The sequence below is a fragment of the Atractosteus spatula genome, chromosome 7 (assembly GCF_055471065.1).
Source record: "Atractosteus spatula isolate fAtrSpa1 chromosome 7, fAtrSpa1.hap1, whole genome shotgun sequence".
Taxonomy (NCBI): domain Eukaryota; kingdom Metazoa; phylum Chordata; class Actinopteri; order Semionotiformes; family Lepisosteidae; genus Atractosteus; species Atractosteus spatula.
Window position 1 is genome coordinate 21,379,937 of NC_142712.1, and position 23,933 is coordinate 21,403,869.

The following is a 23,933-nucleotide window of genomic DNA, read 5'->3' on the forward strand; positions in this document are numbered from 1 at the left end:
AAGCTACATGCACCAGTTTAACTAGACATGCTTTACTACTTTTTTTAAACTGATAAACCTTTATTTATGTCAGATTCAAGCTCTTTCCAATCATGACTGGACATGCCCACTTCTTTTTTTTTCCAATACACCTTGTCTGTTTTCTTTCCAAGGCATTTGTGATATTGTTTAGTGAAATATTGTCACTTGCAGTGTTATGAGACATTTGTCATGTCCCCCACAAGCCAAAACTGACATAGTTCTCTAACAGGTTTGAGTACACATTAGCCACAGTCAAAACCACACATCGCCTGCGACACTAATTGTATGTTAAGCTTGAGGTCTGAAAACCAAATGTCAGGCAATTTAATTTTTCTACATACTGCATTCATGTCACATGACCAGAAAAAGGTACAGTGTAGTTTAATGATAGGATAAAGTTTTTTGGAAAAAAAAGCATTATTCAAATATTTACAAAATTAAAAAAAATATTTCTGATAGGAGGTGTGACTGTTGGTGTGTACTCACAGCATGGGGGAACAGTGATATTTCTCATCTCTTTCTGCTTGAGGGCTGGGTGCTCGATCTCACATGTGATGGTGTGCTCCTTGCGCAAGCATGCTGGGATCTGAAGAAATGCCTTTACTGACTGCGTTCCATTGTTGTCCGTGCTGTTGTATGAGACGTGGCCAGTGAGGCTGTCTGGCAGCAGCCAAGAGATGTTGGCTGCCGGAATGCTGTTCAGGGCTGAACACTCAATTACTTTGTGATCCGTCCTGTCTGACATCACAGTCCAGATGCTGGGAGGTACTATAACCGAGGGAGGAAAATGCTTTTAAATACAAATAAAATAAACATCTGCTATCATAAGAGCCTGTGTCATACAGTTTTTATCTACCAAGGACTTTAAGACAAATGACCAACTACAGAATAATTTCTCCTGAAGCTAAAATTGGCATTGTCTTCTTTATTATCACACTTTAGCTCGCATGACTGCTTAGACAACATTAAAAAACAAACTTATGTCTGATGGCAGGTGGGACTGTTGGTTTGTACTCACAGCATGGGGGAACAGTGATATTTCTCATCTCTTTCTGCTTGAGGGCTGGGTGCTCGATCTCACATGTGATGGTGTGCTCCTTGTGCAAACATGCTGGGATCTGAAGAAATGCCTTTACTGACTGCGTTCCATTGTTGTCCGTGCTGTTGTACGAGACGTGGCCAGTGAGGCTGTCTGGCAGCAGCCAAGAGATGTTGGCTGCCGGAATGCTGTTCAGGGCTGAACACTCAATTAATTTGTGATCCGTCCTGTCTGACATCACAGTCCAGATGCTGGGAGGTACTATAACCGAGGGAGGAAAATGCTTTTAAATACAAATAAAATAAACATCTGCTATCATGAGAGCCTGTGTCATACTGTGTGTAGTTACCAAGGACTTTTAGACAGATTACCAAATGCATAGTTTCTTCTGAAGTTAAAATTGTAGCTGAAAGTACTTGTTTAGGCTGTTTGTCTTTGAAGTGTAGTGTGAACACCAAAGCTGATTATACAGGGGCCTGACAGGATCACTTCTCACTTCAGGAAGATAAAGACATGAGATGGCAAAAGAAAGCAAGGCATACAGTATGTAAATAATATAGCATTATACAGTACGTAAAAGATTTATAAATCAGCAAACAAAAGAATGAACAAACAACAAAATGATTCACTCAAACAGCAGACTGAAGCTGATATTTGAGAGGAAAAGACCAACTTTCCTGAGAAAACAAAACTCTTATTGAACTCTTATGGGGTACTTGTGATGTCTGTGTGCTACTAGTTGTAAGGGTTTAGTGATGTAATGATACAATTCTTATTATATGTACAACTAACCTTTGGAATCAGATTTGGAAAAAAAAGAAAGATTGTGTCAAAAACAACAGTGACAGGAAGTTAAATACCTGGCTGGAATGAAGTAACCTCTATTTCCAACTGAACAGATACTCGATGGTTGTAGTAAGTAGCCTGACACCTGTAAATTCCTGTATGGTTCTTCCCCACAGGTCCCCTAATCCACAGAGTGCTGTTCCTCACTTCCATGTCTGTAGGAAAAGAACTGTTTTCTCTAGGGAAAAAAGAACACAAATTTGTGTTACCCTAATGGATCTTCTGAATTAGAGGAACCAGAGAACGGGCACAGGAAATTCCAAAACAGGAGGATATGTAATTACAATTATGTTATAAACATTGATAAACAATTTGTTTCACTTATGGACATCAACTATTGGAAGAGATGTTTAATGATTAATTATATGTCAGTGCATTGTCTTGTGTCCATACAGTATGCTAGCTAATATACAAAATTAGAAAGTGTCCCATGCATGTTGTTTCCCAAGCCTGGGTAGCCATTTAAGCTTCTTCAAATATGTTGTCTTACTTATCTCACAATTACCCCCCCATAAAATATTTTACAGAAAACAATGAGCAGCTGAACCCTCAAATATTGTAAAAATATTTCTGTAACTGTTCAGACAATTTTGTTTACAGTTTGTTCATTAAAAACACATATAAATGCATGATTATTTTAAGTATTTTCAATAATTATTATTTCTAATAATGTCATAAAGATATATCATTTTGAAAAGTACAATTGGTGGTCAAAGAAACATTTGGATTTATAGAAATATAATACGGTATAATTTGAAAAAGAAGCTTAACTAGCCATGCCATTGAGCTTTTTTGTATGTGCTTAGATGTGTTTTTAAGACCCAGTATCTTTCAATCAGCAACAGTTTTAACCAAACTACATTAAAACCACTTTCAGCATTAATCAGGGTTATGCATTTGGGTCAAATTAATTTCAAGGCAGTCTGACAATTTATGTTGGTAATTGGGAATCAAGTAAAATTATTTTTTAAGTTTAAAAACACATTAAGCAAGCAGTGCCAAATAGGACAAACAGCATGTTTTATACAGTTGAATTTTCATACAGTGGTCTATTTCCATCTGGAAAAGTAATGCTGCATGGCACAAAATGTTTTCAATCCTCCTCTGGAAACAAGGACAAGTGTTTTTTTTCCATTACTTGTTTTGTTAGTGTTCATTTGAAGATAAGATCACAGTATTTACTAGAAGGGACGGTGAAAGGATGGGGTTCACAAGAGATAACAGATGAGTGTACAAGGGAAGAGCAGATCGTTATCTCTTACTTCTGTTTTTTTTTTATTTTTCAGCACAGAACGGTCATTTTCTATGTCATGACAAGGTGATAAGTAAATCTGATGTGCAGCACAAGAATCCAAGCTAACAGATAGAACAGATTCATCCAAATGTTGTCGGAAAACAGTTAATTCCTGCTAAGTGTCTCAGTAAACCTCCCAGATGGACTGGGCACAAGTGAGGGGGCACACCCTGGGTTGGAAACCAGTTCATTGTAGGGAGCACACACACAAACACACACAGGACAGACTGGAAAAAGCAACTCACAAAGGAAACCCATGGAAACCCAGGGAGAACATGCAGACTCTAGTTAGCCTTAACTAACCATTTTAATTACTTTGAAAAGGTGCAAAGCAAAAACACATTCATAGCACAGCCTTCCAGTGTGCGACACCATAGCTATAAAAATGAGAAATAATAATAAACTTTATTTTATATAGCACCTTTAAAGGTGGCTTCTCAATGTGCTTTACAGAATGACAACAACAATAAATAAAAAGAATACACAAGATAAAACACAATTACAATATACAGTGGAGACCGTGGATGGTGGTACCAAGAAAAGCAGAGGGATGAAGAATGGAACCAGTTAAGTAAAGGATCTTCTAAAGAAGAAGGTTTTGAGTCTGGATTTGAAGGAGTTTAGAGAAGGTGACTCTCTGATATCCTTGGGCAGAGAGTTCCAGAGCTTGGGGGCATAACAGGAGAATGCCTTTTAACCCATACAATGTAGACGGGCTTGGGGGACAGTTTGGAGACCAGAATTAGAAGAGTTCTGACAGGTACTGAGGAGCCAAGCTATGCAGAGCCTTATAGGTGAGCATGAGGATTTTAAAGTCCCTATGGAATTTGACAGGAAGCCAGTGCAAGGACTTCAGGATAGGAGTAATGTGATCACTTGCACTAGACCTGGTCAGGATTCTAGCTGCTGAATTTTGGACATACTGCAGTTTGTTCAAAGTAGATTTAAATACCCCAACGAGTAGAGCATTACAGGAGTAGTCAATTCAAGAAAACACAAATGTGTTGATCAGCTTTTCGGCCAAAGGTAGCGATAGCATAGGGAGTAGTTTAGTGATATTTCTGAGGTGAAAAAAAGATGTTTTGAAAATATGCTTCATATTTCACAAGTCAATTGGAATAACATTGCAAATGCCTTTGATGTACAGTATTTGAAATAATAATTGAAGTCCACGTCCTTCAACACAGCAATATTTATTTCTCTGTTGCAATTAAAAAGCACACTCAAAATATTCTAAAGGAGTTCTTATTTGTGTGTGTACAATTGTAATGTAACATGCCTTGATTTACAGTATATTCTATGTTTTTAACGTCCCGGCAAACAATAGGCACAGGGTGGGATATTCCCTGCACATTATGCTAGTCCATGACAAAACACAGACACAAACATGCACACTCTCACACTTGGGACAATTTTCCCACAAGTCAATTAACTATGGGTTCAATGACTAGGATACTATCTCCATGGAATTTGTATTGTTCTTCCCATGTTTGTGTGATTTTCCTCATGGTGCACTGGCTTCCTCCCACACCCCAAATATATACAGATAGGTTAATGGGCATCTGTGAACATTGCTTATGGAGTGAGTGTGTGCGTGTCTGTTTCTTTGTGTGTGCCCTGTGATGGACTGGGATCCTGTCAGGGATGTATCCTGTCTCATGCCTGTATCCTGCTAGAATAGGCTTCAGCTCCTCCACTGCCCTGAATTGGAAAAAGATTAGAAAATGTAATAATAATAATAATCCTCACTTGATGCACTTCACTTCATAATGTGGAACATTCCCAGACACTTCCAGTACAATGCTTTGGTTGTACTGGCCTGTTTCCAGCAGCACTCTCCACAAGGCCTGTATCCCCATGTCCACTGTTCTGTCTGTCCTCTCCCCGTTCAGAACCCGTATGGAGGACAGCTCTGTAAGGGTGAGATTAGGAATATCAGAATATGTCAAAGTTGTCATGGACATCCCGGGAAAAATTCACAGTTCTGTAGAAGAAATATGAATTTCACAATTCAACCTCTAATGAATGTACGCGAACTGTTTCTTTTGTCCTACTGTATGTTATTTGGTGTTTGCAGATTGACGTAGGTTGAATGAACTTTTAAAAGCGGAAGAGTGCTGCTTCAAAAGCAAGCGTGTGTATGATGTGCTTTGAACTGCAAACAGCTCACTGGAGAAAAAAAGCTTTTGAAACTGTGTTTTAATTAAGGTCAAAGGAGACCCTAGCTCTTAATATGTATTTTCTGCAAAGGTTGATTAAAAATTGAAGCTGGTTTTCAAGTCTTTATCATGACTAATTAATTAGTATACATGTACATAAAGTCACGTTGACTCTTAATATTTAATTTAGCCACATACAGTATAGCATATGAAATCACAGTGGTGTAACAGAGACTGGGGTCAAATAAGTCGGTGCCTGTCCTCACTTTTACAGTTCATTAAGAGGGATTTGGTGATTCCTCTCCTAACCTTTAGCATTCCTCAAAGTTTTGAAACATCCATGTATTTACAATTGTTCAATCACCTGCATCAAAATCATATGAAAAGTTAAAGGGGTACTATAAGGAAATGTTAAAGCTTAAGCTTTAAAAGCAGCTAATGTCCTTTGTCTCAGAACATGTCATGTCAAGTCAGAACTGAACTGAGGACCCATGATATGTGATTCAGCAGTGCCAACCATCATGCAAAATTAATCAAATAGTCCTAATTTTATTGGTTTGGTTATAACTATACTGTATATTTTCCACAAATTGAATGAATTAATGGATTAACAGGTCTTTATTTGGAAAGCCCACAGATGTGGATTGTGTACTTACGATATGCTGGCAGGGATGCTGTCTTCACCACTGGAACAGAGAGCGTGGGGTGGCGAATGACACAGGAGATTTCCTCCCCTTCATGCAGGTAAGGGAGAAACCGGTACCTGCTGGTAACTGTCTTCGCATTGTTGTCCTTTTCAGTGGTGTTTCTGATGTCTCCAGAGCTGTTGCCTGGCAGCACCCATGTAATATTTGCGGCCGGTCTGCCTGCAGCTGCCGTGCATTTCACTTCTTTGTATTCGATTCCATTTTCACGAACGTTGTGAGTTTCAATAGTCATGTTTGGGACAGCTTTGGGAAAAAGACCATGGTCGAATACATTTATTGTTTAAGAACAAACGTAAGAATTGAAGAGTCAGAAATTGTGGGCATTGTTTGAAAGTTACCTGAGATTCAGCTTAGGCTTTTTTATTTTGTTCTAAACAACTACTACTCTTTATGTAAAGTCTTGCATTTTTGTTTCTCACTGCATTTCCTTTTCATTTAGAACCCCATCTCCTTGTTCTTAAACTGGTCCAAAGTCCTCCTTGACAGAGTAGTTTGTTATTAACTTTGAGGATACTTAATAACAAATTTTGTTTTTGGATTTGTAGGTCACAGAAGCATATTGGTTTCACATTCTGCCATTCAAGTCACTGAGATGATCCTAGGAAAGTCTCTGCAGGAGGTGCAGAAACTCTAGTTGTCAGACCTCATCCTATTGACAGAGATGCACTACCGAGAGGGTAACCAGGTATCTGAGAGTTTGGTCAATAAGAGGGCTTGTGGGCAGGGTATCTTTTTCTCCACTTGGGATAAATGACATGCTTCATAGGAACAAAGTTTAATACAAGGTTTATTCCATGCTGAAAAGAGAAGAAAAGACAATATTTTGGCTGTGGAGCCTTCTTCAGGCTTCTTCTTCTGAATTCTGAGAATCTCCAATATTGTTAACTTTCCATTATGTTGAGCTAAGCTACTGTAGTTTTCCTGGTCAGGGAACCAAGTGAAAAAAATGTAGCAGTGTCTTTATACTTATTCTTGTCATGCAGTAGCTAATAGTTTACTCGGCCTGTCAACTGCTCACTAGTTAATGTCAATCACAGGGGAGCTGGGTATAAAAACTGGCTAAATCTCACAGACATGGCATTGGGTTTAATAATAATAATAATTATAATATAATAATATTTTATATAGCGCCTTTAAAGGTGGCTTCTCAAAGTGCTTTAAGAACTACAACTCCCATAAGACCCATGGGGCAACTTCCTGATGGCTTCTACTGTACGTCATGAGTTCCTATGCTGCCTGGCTGTGGGTGCAGGTTCCTCCCAGTACTGACTGCTTCACAGCTGGTGGTCTATTGTCACAGGCACAAACAGGAGGTATTCACATGGGATCCTTTTTTTTTAAGTTTATTTTCTAAAGAAATAGATAAAAAACATCGGACGGTTTCCTGAGGTATTCACGGGTCAGGAGTACTGCAAGCTGGTAGCAGGGATTTAACTATTCGCCTGTGCTCCTGACTCCTGTGCCCCCATCTCATCACGTAGTTACAAATTATTGTACATACACACCTGAATGATCTCATTTTCAGATGCTGTGTTCACCACATGAAAATGCTTGTCTTGCTCTGGAGCAAACTGAGCCTTTTCTCTTGTTATTTTTTTACAATGTGGATGACAACATGCTTTTAGAACACAGGGAGACACATTTGATATAATTTTTGAAACTTTAAAACCAAAATGCTGAAATAATGCATTGATTTGATTGTTTCTGGACTCCTCATATGTATACATTGTTTATGTTGTTCATACTGTATACTGTTGTATATACAGTACTGTATACTGTAGATATTTGTTTGCTTAGACAGAATGATATGAATATGTTTGTCATTTGTGGTTAAATGTATGTGCTTCACTAAATAAATAAAGATACCATTTGTTATTTAGACCTGTAAAAAGATAAAAACATGGTTTTTGAAACAAATATTGAGTGCAGTGTTTTTTGCAATTAAGGTTAAGTGCCTGGTGCTTGGACATGTTGAAAAGTAAAGATCTGTTTTAATGCTTTTGTTCAGAATTGACATAAATACATTTTATTTATGTCACATACATTTTCTTGTTTGTGTCCTAATGCTGCCTAGAAGGCCAAAATGAGATTGGTTATTTTGTATCTTGGCTTTGTACAATAATCCCTTAGGAGCTATTTTCCTACAGATTTATTTTTTTTCATGCTTATAGCTTATCTTATCTTATAGCTCCAGATTACAGCTTTCAGCCTTGTTCAGTTCTGCAGGTAGCCACTTAAAATAATACTTACCATAGGTGTACACGTTTGTTTTCATCTTCACAGCCTTGGCAAAAGCTGGGTGTTCCACCATGCAACTCACAAACTCCTCCTTTTGCAGATAGGTGGGAAACTTGTACACACTGGTCTGGGTCACAGTGCCATTTGGGTGTGTCACTGTGGTGGAGGTGATGGAAGAGACATTGCTAGGGGCATCACCAGATATCATCCAGGAGATGCTGGCTGCTGGTTTGGAATTGGAGGCCGAACACATGACTGACTGATAATTCAATCCCTCGTCCTCTTGTCCCATGGACACAATGCTGAGTTCTGGTCGAACTTTTAAGAGATAAAGAGTTTTGTCATTCAGTTGCCATTACTTATGATCTTTTGCTCTTTCACAATCGGTTCTTGACTGAGCTCTCATTGTGGACACACAAATCGATTTGCTCCACTTTTTTTGACTCTTGTGAAAAATTATTTTGAACAAATATTTCCTAAGTATATGTTGTCTTATGTTACATTTGCCAGTTTTCAAGAAACCTGGAAGCCAATGTAGTTTACAAACCTGGTGAAGCTGTGAAAAATTCTCCCTGAAAAAAAATACTAGTAAAGTTAGAGCTGATGAACATACAATATGTCTTTATTTGTATTTAAACTATTTTTAATCAAAGTGCTTGTTTCTGTTTAGAAAATGCAGAAACAAGTGTTTATTTTTGCTTTTTAATGCTTTTCATATCTTTTTTATGTTAACAGGTTTTAAATACAGCAACTTCATGTTTCACCAAGCTGCATTTCAATCTCTTTATGCATGTTGAATCTGGGACTGTCCCTCACTCAGCTGCTTTCACTGTCACAATGGCATTTCAGAAATGGCAGGTATCCTTCCTTACAAAAAGTAGGTTCCTTGTGTAACATTAGTTTCATAGTTTACACAAAATGATGCATGCACATTGACTAGAAAAGGTAATTTAGTAAATAGTATTTTGGGGTTTTTTTCCAGATCAATTTTTTCATTCTCTGTGTGTTTGGGACAGCACTTCTGTCCCTTCTGGGAACTGATCACAGTAAACATGGACATTTGTAATTGCAAAGCCACTCCTCAAGCAATGAGGTATTGAATTCCCCTTCAAGAAGATCAAGGCATGAAAGTGAAAGAAGAAAGCTCAAACAAGCAAAGATTTCATTTTCTGAAATCACGGAGGGGCCTATTTCAGTTATTAACTTGTCGTTTGGATGGAGGTGGAGGAGTTTTCAAAGATCTTACTTTCCTCTGACCTAATTCACTCATCACAGCTTTTCTGTTTATACAGGTTGATCTTTTCAAGACCCGTATGGTAACTTCATTCATCAGTTTAAGAATGTAATTAAAACACACTAAAGGCAAAAACACTCAACTTTAAATGTAAGCATATCTAAGGACCACGTGCTTAACAGCATTTATTTTTTAATAGTAAATAAGGATGGGGACTTCAGGAAAGAGGAGGATATTGTAAGCTACTGCACAAAGAATTACTGTAAGCAGACTAAAAGGTTAAATCTGTATTGAATAAATAAATTAGATTTAAAAGAGAAAAATCTAAAACTCCCAAGTTAGGAAACTCTTCTCCTCATGTGAGTTCAGAACAAATTTGTCTGGATTGATTTACAGACACTTCAGTGTAGACCCACAGGGCTGAGAGACTTCAGCTTGACTATGAGAGGACGTTCTTGGGAGCTCTGTTGAGAGTGTGGCAAAGGAAACCCTCAGGATGTTAATGTAAGTGGCAGAAGGGGCTTCACTCAGCACACAAAGAAAGCACTGGAAATACTAGTATAAACATGACATGTGAAGTAGGCCAATAACTCCGTATCCTGGCAGTTTACAAGCTTTATAAGCTATGACCTTGGAAATTCAGCAGTTCTTGACAGGTCACCCTTATTGATCTATTTAAAAAGACCTGATATATAAAGAAATCAATTCAGCAAAGCCATTGTTCATTTAGGAGTGGTGCTAAAGCTCGCTTACTATAAAACATGTTGAATGTGTTTCTCCAGAACCACTCCTTTGTCGATGGATACAGCAAAATTCAGAGTTCATTTTCTGCATGAAATACATCACCAATGTGAAAGTGCTGCTGAAATACATAGATTTGGTTACTTTGGATTTGAGGCTTGTCTCTTAGCACTTGGAATTGACAAAAGAGGTTTGAATACAGCTCTAAAGTAAATGAGTCTCTGTAATGAAGAAACTGATGGGTCATTGAACCTGCTCTCAAAGTTGCTTGTCACAAAGCAAGAGCACAATTTACAAGCCATAAATATTAAAGATGCATTTTACAGCCCTATGCTTCACTGAACTGATAGGGCCTAATGCAATGCTTAGCATAACTTGCGTGCAAAGGTTTGTTTTTGAGAATTATTTTAAAATCTGTCAATTCCATTCTCTCTAGAATAATGTTCTCGCAGCAATTTAGTAAAAGCACAGAGAAAACCAAAAACTGTTATTACATCAAACTGTTTTATTTTAATGAGTGCATCACTTGTTGTCTAGACTTACTGTCTAGGAGCTGAAAAAAGACAGACGTCAGCATTACAGTAGTATAAGCCTGACTGAGTTACTCTTTTGAAGCAAATGAAAAGCTGTATATCACTGAGCAAACAGTGTGATGAAGTGGAACCTGGACAACAAGAGATTTCGACACGTTGCAGTACTGCAATGGGGTTTAACTGTTTGAGGGATTTTAGCTTTCAACCAGACGATTTTAGAAAACAACAGGATCTTTAAACTTCCTCTACAATATGAGTTTTTTGCAGAACGTGTTTGCCCAGTGCATGTGGTTATGGTGGGGGGCACATCTGCTGCCTGAAAAGACACCACATCCTGCTGCCAGGTGTGAAGCTGTCTGAAGAAGCAAAATTACTACTGATTCTCAAACTGTCTGTTAGCTTTCCTTTATAGAACATAGATAAAAGGTTTTCTTCCAAACTGATTTTTGCACTTATTTTATTTTCCAAAATAAAGGGTGAACATAGTTTGCTATCTTCACTAATCTTGTTACTTTTGCTCTTCATTTCCTAAACAATGGAAACTGTGAAAGTGTAAATTACCTCATATATCTTTCACGAGGCTAATATAGCAGCTAAATTTTATATATTACAACATTAGGAGTATTTCAGTTTTCAAAGAGCTCTAATAAAGTGTATCTACGATGGCGGGTCTTTTTTGAATACTGTAGCAGTCACAATCTCTGGTCACTAGAAATACAACACTCAGACTTTGGGTCTGTAGATACTGCAATGGTCATGTACTGTATACTTTAGGTTATGTACTACTACAGGTATGTAGGTTATTAAAGAGTATGTACATGTATAGTATAGGTTGTGATCTGGAGAAGATGACTTGAGGGATGGTATAGATTATACACTGTACATGATAATAACTGTTGTTTGGGATTTTCAGTGATGTCCGACAAGAAAGCGCAGTGTATTTTATATGAGCCTGTACTGTATATAGATATTATAAATGTTCTCAAGACACTGTATATAGTTGGAGGTTCAGAGGACACTCCGCACTCCTTTGCCACCACCTTCAAAAGAATCTATAAGGAATGTCTTTGCATGGGCTGTTGGTAGAGTAGCAGTCTAATCAAGGTGATCTATTAACTCTGCATGTATGTCAGTGTTAGACACTGACTAAGACTGTTAGCTACCCAGCAATTGTTGTTGAAGCCAATAACATAAATTCCTAACAAGCTAGATAGACCAAACTGCTTCCTCTTATTTGTAACCATAAAAGCTTTTAGTTCTCAGGTCAAAGGAACAGCTTGCACGTCCTGTTAGTTACCTGAAGCACAGCTGGCAGCCCCAGTCATTCACAGTTGGTCACTATACAGCTGCAGTCAGTGTTAAGATTAGAAAAGCTTAAGGTTCAAGATGGACTAAGAGTACAGCAGCACATGGTTTGGCTGACACCTATCCCTGATCTGTGTGTCCTCGGGCTTGATTGTGGAAGATGAGGTCTCAGATGGATTTGGAAGCAGAGAGGCCATGTCTGGGGAAACACATCACCTACCAGCCCAACAAGTCTTGACTTTGACAGCCTAAATCAGTGTACTACCTCCAGCTGATGGAACAGAATGACGTGAACAAGCAGAAGTCTGTACAGATGTTTCCTGGGGCCTTTAGTTGGAACAGTGCCCAGAGGCCCTGACTTGTGCTTTCATTGGTAAACACTAAGGCAGTAAAAACATTGACTTCACGTTGAGATACACTACTACAACAGTGCGCTATACTGCCACTGGCTGAGGAGGAAGTCTTCCCAAATCCCGGCTGCTCCTGGTGGCCTCTCCAACAGCTGCCAATTACTGTTGTTTGGGGTTTTCAATGATGCCTGACAAGAATGTGCAGGAATTAGATAGGACAAATGTAGTGGTCACACCAAGGCCAGGACTCAAGCCATACTGCAATTCTGGGTCAGGGAATGATATACTGTATACACTGTGACAGTAAAACAATACTAGGTGTCTTAAAATCTGTTTTCTGCCAGAAAGCACTACATATGTCATGTTTGCCACCACCCCAATGAGGATGCTTAAACGTTGCTGGCTGTTTGAACATTGCTTTTTTCTCTTACTCTACACTGCTTTTGTATCTAGGGAAGTACTGCCAGCTCTTTTTGTACCTGCAACATCTTCAGAACGTCCTGAAGCAAACTCTCTTTAAATATGTCCCCTGTAGAGATGTCCCTAGATCTCAGAAGAACTCAGGGGCTGATTTTCTCTTGTTCTGGAAAACCAACCAGAGTGCAACTAGGGGCATAAGTATTCACCACCTTTTAGAAACAGCAGGTATGCAAATAACTGAAGGAGCTGTTCTACTTATGGAACAAAGAACCAAATGAGAAGAGCCTGCAACAAGTGCAAAATCAAACCACCGTCAAGCCGTGTGCGTTTACTAAAAAATAAAGATTTCATTTCACAGTTCTGTGATCATTAACGGTTTTCACACATTCCAAATGCCAGGACAAGTGAATACAGTATGTTTCAGCTGCAATATTAAGTGAATATGTCACCTGTGGTTTTCTCCAAATTTCAATGTTTTTGCTTCTCATTTAGTATTAGTCATATATAAATGTTGTGATAGAATCTACTGCAGTGATATTCTCAATTATTGTTGCAAATGTTTCATAGAAGAATCTTGGAAGAGTTCTCCAATATCAGGAAGATAGCAGGAGGAAGTAGGGTTGTGCCAACACTGAGCACACCAGCTTTTAAAAAATCAATTTCCAGAATTCTTTTCAAAGCTTTCTTCTCAGAAAGAAGGTGGTTCTGCTTTACCCATCTTCATATAAAATAAGTTATCCTGTGGTCACTCTGCAGAACAATGTTACTGCTTCTGGATCACTCAATATATGAAAAACATGTCATGTGTCTTTCCTTATTCCATTTGACATTTGGTAAAATAAAATTTACTAATGAGTAATTGCAAATGATTTTGATTTTTGAAGATGACATTGAAAGGTGTCAATAAAAAGTTTAATGAGGCTTCTACAGAGGTTTGAGTGTCAGCTGTGTCAGATAGAATCAATCGAACAGTCTAACTGCTGGAATGGTAACCATTCCAAAAACGCAGAACAGAGCAGGAGTTGCTTCTTAGTTAAATTATGTTCTTACCCAAAACAGTGAGGTAAATAGTTTTTGCCAGGTCTTCGTCCTCAGTTTGGAAGACACATGTAAACTCCTTTTCATCTTCCAGGCTGGTGATGTTCAGAAGGATGGTGAGGTTATCTGCAGAAGATGGAGGGCTGAAGTCCTCTGTGTTTTTAAGGAGATTACCATTGACGAACCGAAAGATTTTTTTTTTCTTGTTGGCATCATAGCGAGTCTGCCAGTAGGATCCATCCAATTTCACAATCCCTTTGTACTCACACTGGAGCACAGCTTGCTCACCCAAGACACCTGTGATATTCTTCTGAAATAGGATGTGTCCATTGTCAGCTGGAGAAAGAGAACAGTTGCCAATCAGTTATTTTGTGTATTTTATATTGTACTGTACCTTCTTATTAGTGAGAACTTGTTATGGGCACATTGCAGTCAAAGTACAGTGAATATGCAGTACAACAGAAAATTCCCCAAAATTTGTAATAAATCTATTAATTATAAAGTATTTTACTAATCGCAAATTATTTTTAAATTTCAAGCAAGAAAAAGCTGGAGCATGTCAAAAATTTAAAGCAAAGGTTTCATACATAAAACATGTCTTACAAGAAGAGCGCTCCACAATTAAGATAGGGTTCAAGAACAGTGTCACTGAAATCCATAAAATATTGATTCACAGCAGATAAAATGAAATAGCAGACTGTTACTTTATGGCTTTTTGCCACAAATTGTTTCCTTTACTATTAAAAACATCAAAAAAGTTACAAACAAGAAGATACCATTTGGCTCATATTGCTTCTAGTTAACCAATCCCAGAATTGTGTTAACAGATTTTGTTATGGCATTTCAGGAAATTGGCACCAACATTTTAGCTGGATGGGTTGTTCCAAACAGTCATGGCTCTTAAAAAGTGCCCTTGTGTTCAGTTTTAAAGGCACCAGCATATACATTCCATTCTTGACCTCAGGTTCTTATTTATTAAGCTTGAAGCAGAGAGCAGAATAGATCTACCAGAAACATTCATGTCCATGTCTGGAACTGAAATGCAGCATTCAGGCTATAAGATCTATTCACCTATAGCAGAATGTGCTATAAGCAAGAGCTGGGAAGGCTAAGGATCTGATATGATTGAAAAATAAGTTATTTAATGCTTAATATACTTTTTAAAAAGACAAATCTCTCTCTGTTTGAGGTGCTTATGACAAGCTCAGACACTGTCTGCAATTAAAGACCAAGTTCAACTATTGCAATTTTGTGCATATATAGATTTTTTGTAAAAGATTTTAAAAATTATATTGTAGCAGCCACCATTTCCCCGGTGGATGTTTGGAAGGAGACACACTGGGACCAAGGTGGGAGTTCTTTCCAGGGGAGAGTACTGCAAGTAACCTTAGTAACAGGATATTCAGACAGTGCAGACAAACAGGTAGTGAGAAGTATCTGGCCAGAAGTTCCCTAACAACTAAAGAAAGATTCCTGAATGTTTTTTGGGGTTCTTAGGCCCAAAGACCCCTAGGCCTGAAAATCTAAACCAATTAGAAATATTATTATTCTCTCTCTGACTAGGAGACACTGAATATATTCTAATCACAATGGGAATATAATATGATCTTGAAAATAGAAAATAGAATTGAAATTGTTTAGTTAAGAAGAGGGGACCACCTGGAGTCAGGGTCCCAAGTTCCACAGTCCTTTGGTTGGCCAGTCAGACTAATGCTCTCCTTCCTTCTCTCCTTGTGTTGCAAGCTGATGACAGACTGCAGATGTTGACCAACACTGGAAGCTCTGCTTCCTAGTGTTTAAATGTCACTAAATCACCTGTTGACATTTGATTGGTCAGGTGACAGAGGATGGCCATTGCTGTCTGGAAAAAGTGAATCAGACAAGAACCTCCATCTTGTCTCCACATACTGCCCTAAATCTCCCCCCAAATGTCTGATATCAATTTTTCAAAGTAGGTTTGTTGGGAATATTCAGCAAGAATTTATCAACTAAAATATGCATTATGGGATGATATATGTAAGTTGTCAGAACTATTTTTAGTATTATCCTTTCATCCATTCATTTTCAATCTGCTTATCCTGGTGGAGGCTCCAGAAACATCATGTCGACTCGGTAGGACCAGACATCTTTTTCCTCTGCAATAGATTTCAATGTCTGCTCTGGGACTCTCAAGTGTTCTCAGGCTAACAAAGAGATATACTCTCTGCATGTGTCCTGAGCTGGCCTTGAGTATTTGTCTTGGGGAACATGCCCATGCCCAGTATAGCGTCAACACCAACCTAGGTGTTAGGAAGCATCCTTACTGGGTGCCTGAAACACCTCTTCTGGCTCATCTTGATCTAGAAAGGCAGTGCCTCAGCTCTTTGTTTCCTACATACTGTAGCAAAGCTTTTCACCCTGTCACAGAGAGTAAGCACAACAGACCCACAAAGAAACCTCATTTCCTCCACATGTATCCATGGTTATGTCTTTTTGGCCATTTCCCACTGCATTACCCACTATCATTAAGGATGGGGTCGTAGATCACGAGACCTTCACTCGGGAGCTTATTTTGATTTTATCATCTCAGGCTGGCACAGGTCTGCAGCACTGGTGACACTGCACCAATCTCTTGAGTAACACTTGAAAAACACTCCAGGGTACTTCTGTAATCCTTATCTTGGGGACGGCAATTCCTTTTCTATATTGGCAAGAACTATGACATCAGGATTGAAGAGAGAGGATTGTCTTCCTGGGTAGTCCGGCGGTGCAGTGGTTAGCATTGCTGCAAGGCCCTGGTTCAATTCCTAAGGTCCTGTATGTGTGGAGTATGTTCTCCCTATGTTCATGCCGGTTTCCTTTGGGTGCTCTAGTTTCCTCCCACAGTCTAAAGACATACTTGTAGGTTAATTGGCATATCCAGCCTTGTGCCCATTGCTTGCTGGGGTAGGCTCCAACTCCCTGCATCACTAACTGATGTTAGTCTTGTAGGCCACATGGAACCTGAAAATGGGGATGGCTGAATAATGCACATTTGAGATGACAGCAAGTACCCACACCTGGATTGTGAAAGTGAGAGTATCGCGATGGAGTTGAATTTTCATATTGGAGGTGAGGGGGTTTAAAAATGTGGCAACAATTGTCAATTGATTGAAAAGAAAAAAAGAGAAGGAATACTGAGCAATTACAGGAATATCAATGATCATATGAGGTTTAGAAGAAGGATAAAAATGAATAGGAAAAGTGCACACCAATCAATTTCAGTTCTGTTATTTGTAAAACTATGGAAACATTAGTTAAAGGTAAAATACAGGAACATTTACCAAATGATGGTCTCCTAAGAAATGGGTAACATATTTTAGATCTCATTTAACTCATTTACTAGAACTCTTTGACCACGTAACTAAGATAGTTGACATCTCTCAAGAGTATGACATGATATAAATAGATTTCCAGAAAGTTTTGATAAGGTCCCTCACAAAAGGTTAATTTTCAAATAAAACCCAAAGGATATCAAGGTAATGTGTGCACATGGATTGAAAAGTAGTTAATGAACAGGAAACAGAATGTTATTTTAAAGGGCATAACATGTAATACTGTACATCTAAACTATGGTATACCCAGCGATGCATTTTATACCTAATATTTTCCTAGATCTAGATTAATGATATCAAACAACAAACTAGCTAAATTTGCAGATGCCGAGCAAATAGGAAGAGTGACCAACACAAAAAAGGCTGTAAAGGAAATACAGCAAGACAAATGCATGGACTGGGAAGACACTCATCAAATGACACCTAATATTGGTAAGCAAGTAATCCACATAGTATAGGAACACACAGTGTATCCATATTACAATATACTGTACATATCCCAACTTTAATGAGCAATAATTTGGGAGCTTCTGAGTTGCACATACAGTAGTAGGTGACCTACAGTATGTGAATTTGTGGCTTCTTGCATGTCCTCATTAAGACAATGTAGAAAAGTAATCCAGAAGTAAACAATGTTTGCACATAAAGGAAAAATAGTGTAATTTAAATCCAGGGAATTTGTGTTCAAATTCTACAGTGCTATAATAAAATCTCACCTGAAACACTGTTTTCAATTGTGGACAACTTATTACCAAAAGGATCAATAGCCTTAGAAAGAGTTCAATGAATAGCAACAAGAAACATTCATTGTCTCAGGTAATATGAACTTCATATAAAGAATGTTAAAATAATTGCATTTCTTCAGGGTAAAACAAAGGAGAAGATTGTATCCAAGTATTTAAAATCTTAAGAGGCAAAGATAGGGTCAGCCTGGCTGACTATTTCACACTCAGTAGCAACTACAGTTAGAATTAAGACGGCCTTAAAGAGAATTATTTTTTTAATTTTAGGATAGAGATGAGAAAAATCTTAATGAAGAGAAGAGGCTGGACAAAATTCTAGATTTAACAAGTAAACCCCTAATTTTTTATATTTCTTATATAATGATTTCACTTTCAGTTGGTGAAGCACACCACCAAAAACAATCATATCACCTGAAAGATTAAGCATAGACAGTACAGTGCTGAAAAGAAGTTTATGAACCCATTTGGATTTTCACATATTTGAAACGTAAAGTGTTACTACATTTTAATCAAGTCCTAGTAAGCCTAATAGATAATGTTAACCTGATTAAACAAATCACACAAAGCATGATACTCTTTCAACATGTACAGTATTTATCCTCAAATGATGTAACATTAAAAATCCATGTATGATAAAATATGTGAACCTTTAGATTGTGTAACTGGTGGTACCCCATTGAGCAGCAATTGTATTCTGTATCCATTGATCAGTCTTTCAAACTGGTTTTGTGGAATTTTGGCCCATTCCTCCTTACAGAACTCTTTCTCTGTGACACATGAGGGCGACTTGAATGGACAGCTTGCTTCAGGTCCTGACACAAAATGTAAATGCGGATGGACTTTAAATAGGCAGTCGTAAAATGCAGAATTTTTATTTCTTCTGACACCATTCTTTTGTAGACGAGCTTGTAAATTAAGGATCACTTTCTTGCTGAAAGACTTACTTTTATTTAACCTTCAGGTCATGGATGGATGGCCTGATATTCTCCTCTAGACTCTTCTGATAAAATCATGGTTGTGTCAATGATGGCAAATCTTTCAGGTCCTGAGGCAGAGAAATAGCCCCAAAGCATCACACTCCCACCACCATGCTTGAGGATTGGGATGAGGTTCTGTTTCAAAGCAGTGTTTGGTTTTCATCAAATGAGGCCAAAGAGTTTTTCCTTTGACATATCTATTCATAGAAAATTGTTTCTGAAGCATTGTGGACCGTACTGTATATTTGCTCCTTGGCAAACTTCAGACTGGCAGCTATATTGTTTTTGGAGAGCAGTTGTTGTCTCCTTGTTCTTTTCTATGAACACTATTCTTGTTCAGTTGTTTTCTGATAGTCACATTAACTAAGGTGGACTGCAGTTCCTTGGTTGTTACTCCTGGGTTCTTTGTAACTCCCTTGATAATTTTCTTCTTTTGGTATGATCACCAGTTTTGAGTAGAGTGACTGTGGTCTTGACCTTTCTCGATTTGTAGAGAAATGTATTTGTATTTTTGTCTGACAGTGGATTGGTGAAACCCCAAGTCTTTAGAAATGGTTTAGTAAACCTTTCTGGACTGATGAACATCAATAACACTTTTTCTGAGGTCCTAAGAGATTTCCTTTGATTGTGACATGACATGTTTCCACACATCTGTATGGTGAAGGCAAAACTCACAACATTTCTGATCTTTAGCCTTCCAAGACCCTAAAATCTACCTACTGTATTTAAACATCTGATTCTCTTTCCCCTTATTTGAGCTAATAAAACTAATTAATTTACTTAATATTTATTTACATAAAATAAATAATAATAATTCCTTACACTTATATAGTGCTTTTCTGGACTTTTTCAAAGCACTTTACAGATAATGGGGACTCCCCTCCACCACCAGCACCCACCTGGATGATGTGACAGCAGCCATAGTGCGCCAGTACACTCACCACACATCAGCTTTCAGTTAGGGATTATTAGGAGACCATGATTAGTAAAGGCAAATGGGAAATTTGGCAAGTACACTGGGGTAACACCCCTACTCATTTCAAGGAACACCCTGGGATTTTTAATGACTACAGAGAGTCAGAACTTCAGTTTTAGGTCCAGTTTTTTTACAGTATAGCATCCCTGTTACTACACTGGGACATTATGAACCACACAGACTGCAGGGTGAGCGCCCCCTGTTGGTCCCACTAACACCTTTTCTAGTAGAAACCTTAGTTTTTCCCAGGAGGTCTCCCATCCAGGTACTGGCCAGGCTCACACTTACTTAGCTTATGTGGGTTGCCTGTGGTAAGTTGTAGGGCAACATTGGTGCTGGTAAAAAAAAAGTGGTTTGTAAAGCTACAAAATTTCCACATTTATTTTGGGGGTTCACAAACTTTTCATCAGCACTATAGTTTCCTTATTGTCATATATTTTTCATTCTTTTAAATCTGCTCTTCTGAATCATTTTCCTTCTTCAGTCATAGCACTACTGCTCTTCAACTGATTTCTTTTTATAGCTTTGTCACACACCATAAAATCCTTATTGCAACGTGGGGATGATACAATATCAAAGGGCAGAATGGAATCATCATTGTTTGGATGATTTGTACTATCTAAAAATTAAAGCCCTAGTTTGCAGAAAACATTAATTAAAATGAGCTCACAGAAAAGCCCTCTTTCCTTTTCCTGTGGCAAAAATGAACAGGATATTTAAACTGAACATCATCTAAAACACCATCTAAATTTGAAATCAATTAAAAAATAAATGAAGGTTTAAATTGTTATAAAGATAAAATGATAGTCGCATTCAGAAAGCAAACAACATCAAACAAGTAAAGAGCTTAAATCTGTACTGCATTAACTTCATGGAAGATTTTTATCACAGGTAGTTTTTCAAGTTTCTGTCTAGTGTTTTTCTGCTTTAGTAGGCTAATGGTTTGTAAAACTAGAAGAGATGCCCCATCATTTACCTCTACTCTGCCACACATTGTAAACCACAGCCGATCATGCCTTTAGAAAAATTGAAGCCATTGAAAAAAAATATTATTAGCATGTCTGGCATAGAAACCCCACCCACAATCTATCTTTCAGTTCTCACAAGAAATTTTTTAAAAAAATTAAAAAAACTTAATCCAAGCAGCAGTTCATGACAGATTTTGAAACCGAACCTTTCTTTCCATTTTGACTGCAGTCATTGAGTCAGGCAACCCGGGGTAAACTTCCTCTCGTGTAACTAAAGCCACAATAGCCGTTAAAAATGACACTTTCAACTTTATGAATATAAACTATGGGAAGTGTCACTTATTAACAGAAAATGGGTTTTAACAATATCAGTTTCCTGTCATATATGAGACAAAATGTAAATTTACTGCACAGCAAGAAAAGTGGTTTGGGAAAATTGCTACAAGTATTAAAAAGGGTTCATTTGGATTAGTGCGCTCATGTTAAATTAAATGTGATATTTAGTTTTATGGGTTAATTAAACCCCCATCCAGTTTTCAAAACAAAACTCTTTTTATTTTTAGCAAAAACCCTACAGAGGATTAACTAAAAATACTGCAGGTTGCCATCATTGCTCATTCTGTAGGCAGGAATTTGAAAATGTAACATGCATGGTTTTTGATGTAATCAAGTTTTTAAAATGTAATTGGGTGGGAAAGGCTTTAAGTTCCATTACATCCATTTTCTAACCTTGTCGGGGAGCCAGAGTCTATCCTGGCAAGCAACAGGTGCAGGGTTGGATACACCCCAGACCAGACTTCAGTCTATTGCAGAGCAGACAGACACACACACAAAGCAGGGCCAATTTTCCCGGAAACCAATTAACCCATCTGTATATCTTTATAGTGTAGGAGTAAACCACAGCACCCAGAGGAAACCCTCAAGAACATGCGGAGAAACATAGGAATAGACCCCATTGCTGCATGGCGTAAATACTAACTACTGCTCCATTACATTTAGTTTATTTCTGCCATTTATAAATGCGAAAAAGAAAAAAGGAATAACAACATAATCTTGCATTCACCACGTCATCTTTTAAAAACGTTGGAAATTGTCTTTGCAAATTGTGAAGTGCACATTTCTGACAGGAGACATTCTAATTGCTGTCTCTTAACAAGCCATTTTTTAAAAACAGGATGACCCTTTGCCAGGTTATCACCTCCAACAGTACAATTTGAACTAGTGCCAGAGAGGTCTTGGGTATGGAAAATACAACTAGTTTAACTAGTTTAACTAGTTTAAAAACGTTCCTCTTATGGCCTGTAAGGTAAACATTATTTGCAATATCAGGGAAAATTGGGACCATGCTTTCTACAGTTGTGAGAAAATGTTTGAGACCCTCTGGAATTGTGATCTGATCTTCATCTAAGGTATAATAATAAATAAAGACAGTCTTATTTAACAAACAACACACAACACCAGACATTATTAGGCAAGAGATGCCTGCAGATCCTAAGCTGTCATCCTAGGGTTCTGTTTGAGGATTGTATGGCATGCCCTTGCACTGATCTTTGTAGGATGCCCACTCCTAGTGAGAGTAGCAACGGTGCTGAATTTCTTCCATTTGTAAATCTGCCTGACTGTGGACTGATGGAGGCCCAAGTCCTTAGAAATCCTTTTGTATCCCTTTCCAGTCTTATGAGTGTCAACAACTCTTCTTCTGAGGTCCTCTGAAATCTCTTTAGATTTGAACACCAGACTCATTGATTGGAATACCCAACTCCAAGTACCCTCTTTTCAGGATGTAATTATCCTAGAGGTTCACACATTTTTGTCCATCAATGACCTTGACTGTTTAAACCAATTAAGATATACTGTAGCAATGTAAAATGTTTAGTGTGTTGTTTGTTAAATAAGACTGTATTTATTTAACGATCAGTTATTTCCGGACCTTATGCGGACGACACAATCCAAAGTCCTGAGGAAACACTAGGAAAAAGTCACGCAGGAATACGGGGATGAAAACAGGGGGGCGTGTCCAAAGTGCGCTGGTGCACGGGGGAGGTGTGGCCGAGGCAAACAATCCAAAAGTAATCCAGAGGGTAATCCAAAAACACAAGAATAAGTCCATAGCAAGGTGATCCATCCAACAAGGAATTAAAAACATGAACCGGGTCGGAACCGGCAGACAGGGAACGGGAACAGAGATTAAAACCTTAATGGGACCAGGCGCTTCCAGGTCCCGGACTCGCACGATACAGAAATCAGATGCAGAGCCCGGATGAACGTCAGCGCCTGGCTTTTAAGGTGGACTGGGAACAGGGGTCAGGTGCACATAATCAAGTCTGAAGTGAAAGGGCCGGAGTACCCTTAAGGAGGAGGGACTATAATCGTGACAATTTATTATTAGGACTTAGATGAAGATGAGATCACATTTTAGGAGTCATTCATGCAGAAATCCATATAATTCCTAGGGGTTCACAAACTTTTTCTCACAACTGTAAATAGTTTGCAGTATTGAACAGAAACATAGGCCAATAACCACAGATTTAAAGTAATAAAATCTAACCAAACATAAAGTACAGAAAATATCCTTTACTATCAAATGACGGCTTCCCTCTTCTCTTGGGTAGAATATCACCACTTGTCAGAGTCAGGGACAAACAGGCCTCTTACTTCAATACTGCCTCACTTACTCACTCAAGTATACCTTCAGCGATTTCTGATTTACAATCAAGCATACTGTATATAGACTGTTTCAGCCATTACTCCGAGTCCATATAAATAACTTGTTACTCTGCAATAATTGATTGACTTCTCATTTGAAGGTCTTTTAGAAGGTCTTTAAACTGTCATGTAACTGAAGTAATTCAGAATTTACCTGTGTAGCCCACAGCTAGATTTACTCACTATGTCATTGGATAAAAAATATGTCAAGGACTAAAATGCACACCTGGTAGCAAAGGCTACATCTTACATCCAAAAGTAACCTTTAGTTTTAAGAGTCATTAA

At 38.1% G+C, this 23,933-nt stretch overlaps 1 protein-coding gene across 1 annotated transcript in view; it reads right to left on the minus strand.

Moving 5' to 3' along the window:
- Positions 1–23,933, minus strand: part of LOC148830721 (uncharacterized) — a 40,288-nt gene that overhangs the window by 13,956 nt on the left and 2,399 nt on the right. Inside the window, exons 2-8 of the mRNA XM_088920881.1 lie at positions 13,938–14,261; positions 8,317–8,622; positions 6,016–6,309; positions 4,950–5,112; positions 1,921–2,084; positions 1,040–1,321; positions 508–789 (exon numbers count right to left, since the gene is read on the minus strand). Coding sequence (XP_088777007.1) covers positions 508–789; positions 1,040–1,321; positions 1,921–2,084; positions 4,950–5,112; positions 6,016–6,309; positions 8,317–8,622; positions 13,938–14,261 — 1,815 coding nt within the window. The remainder of the gene's footprint in view (positions 1–507; positions 790–1,039; positions 1,322–1,920; positions 2,085–4,949; positions 5,113–6,015; positions 6,310–8,316; positions 8,623–13,937; positions 14,262–23,933) is intronic.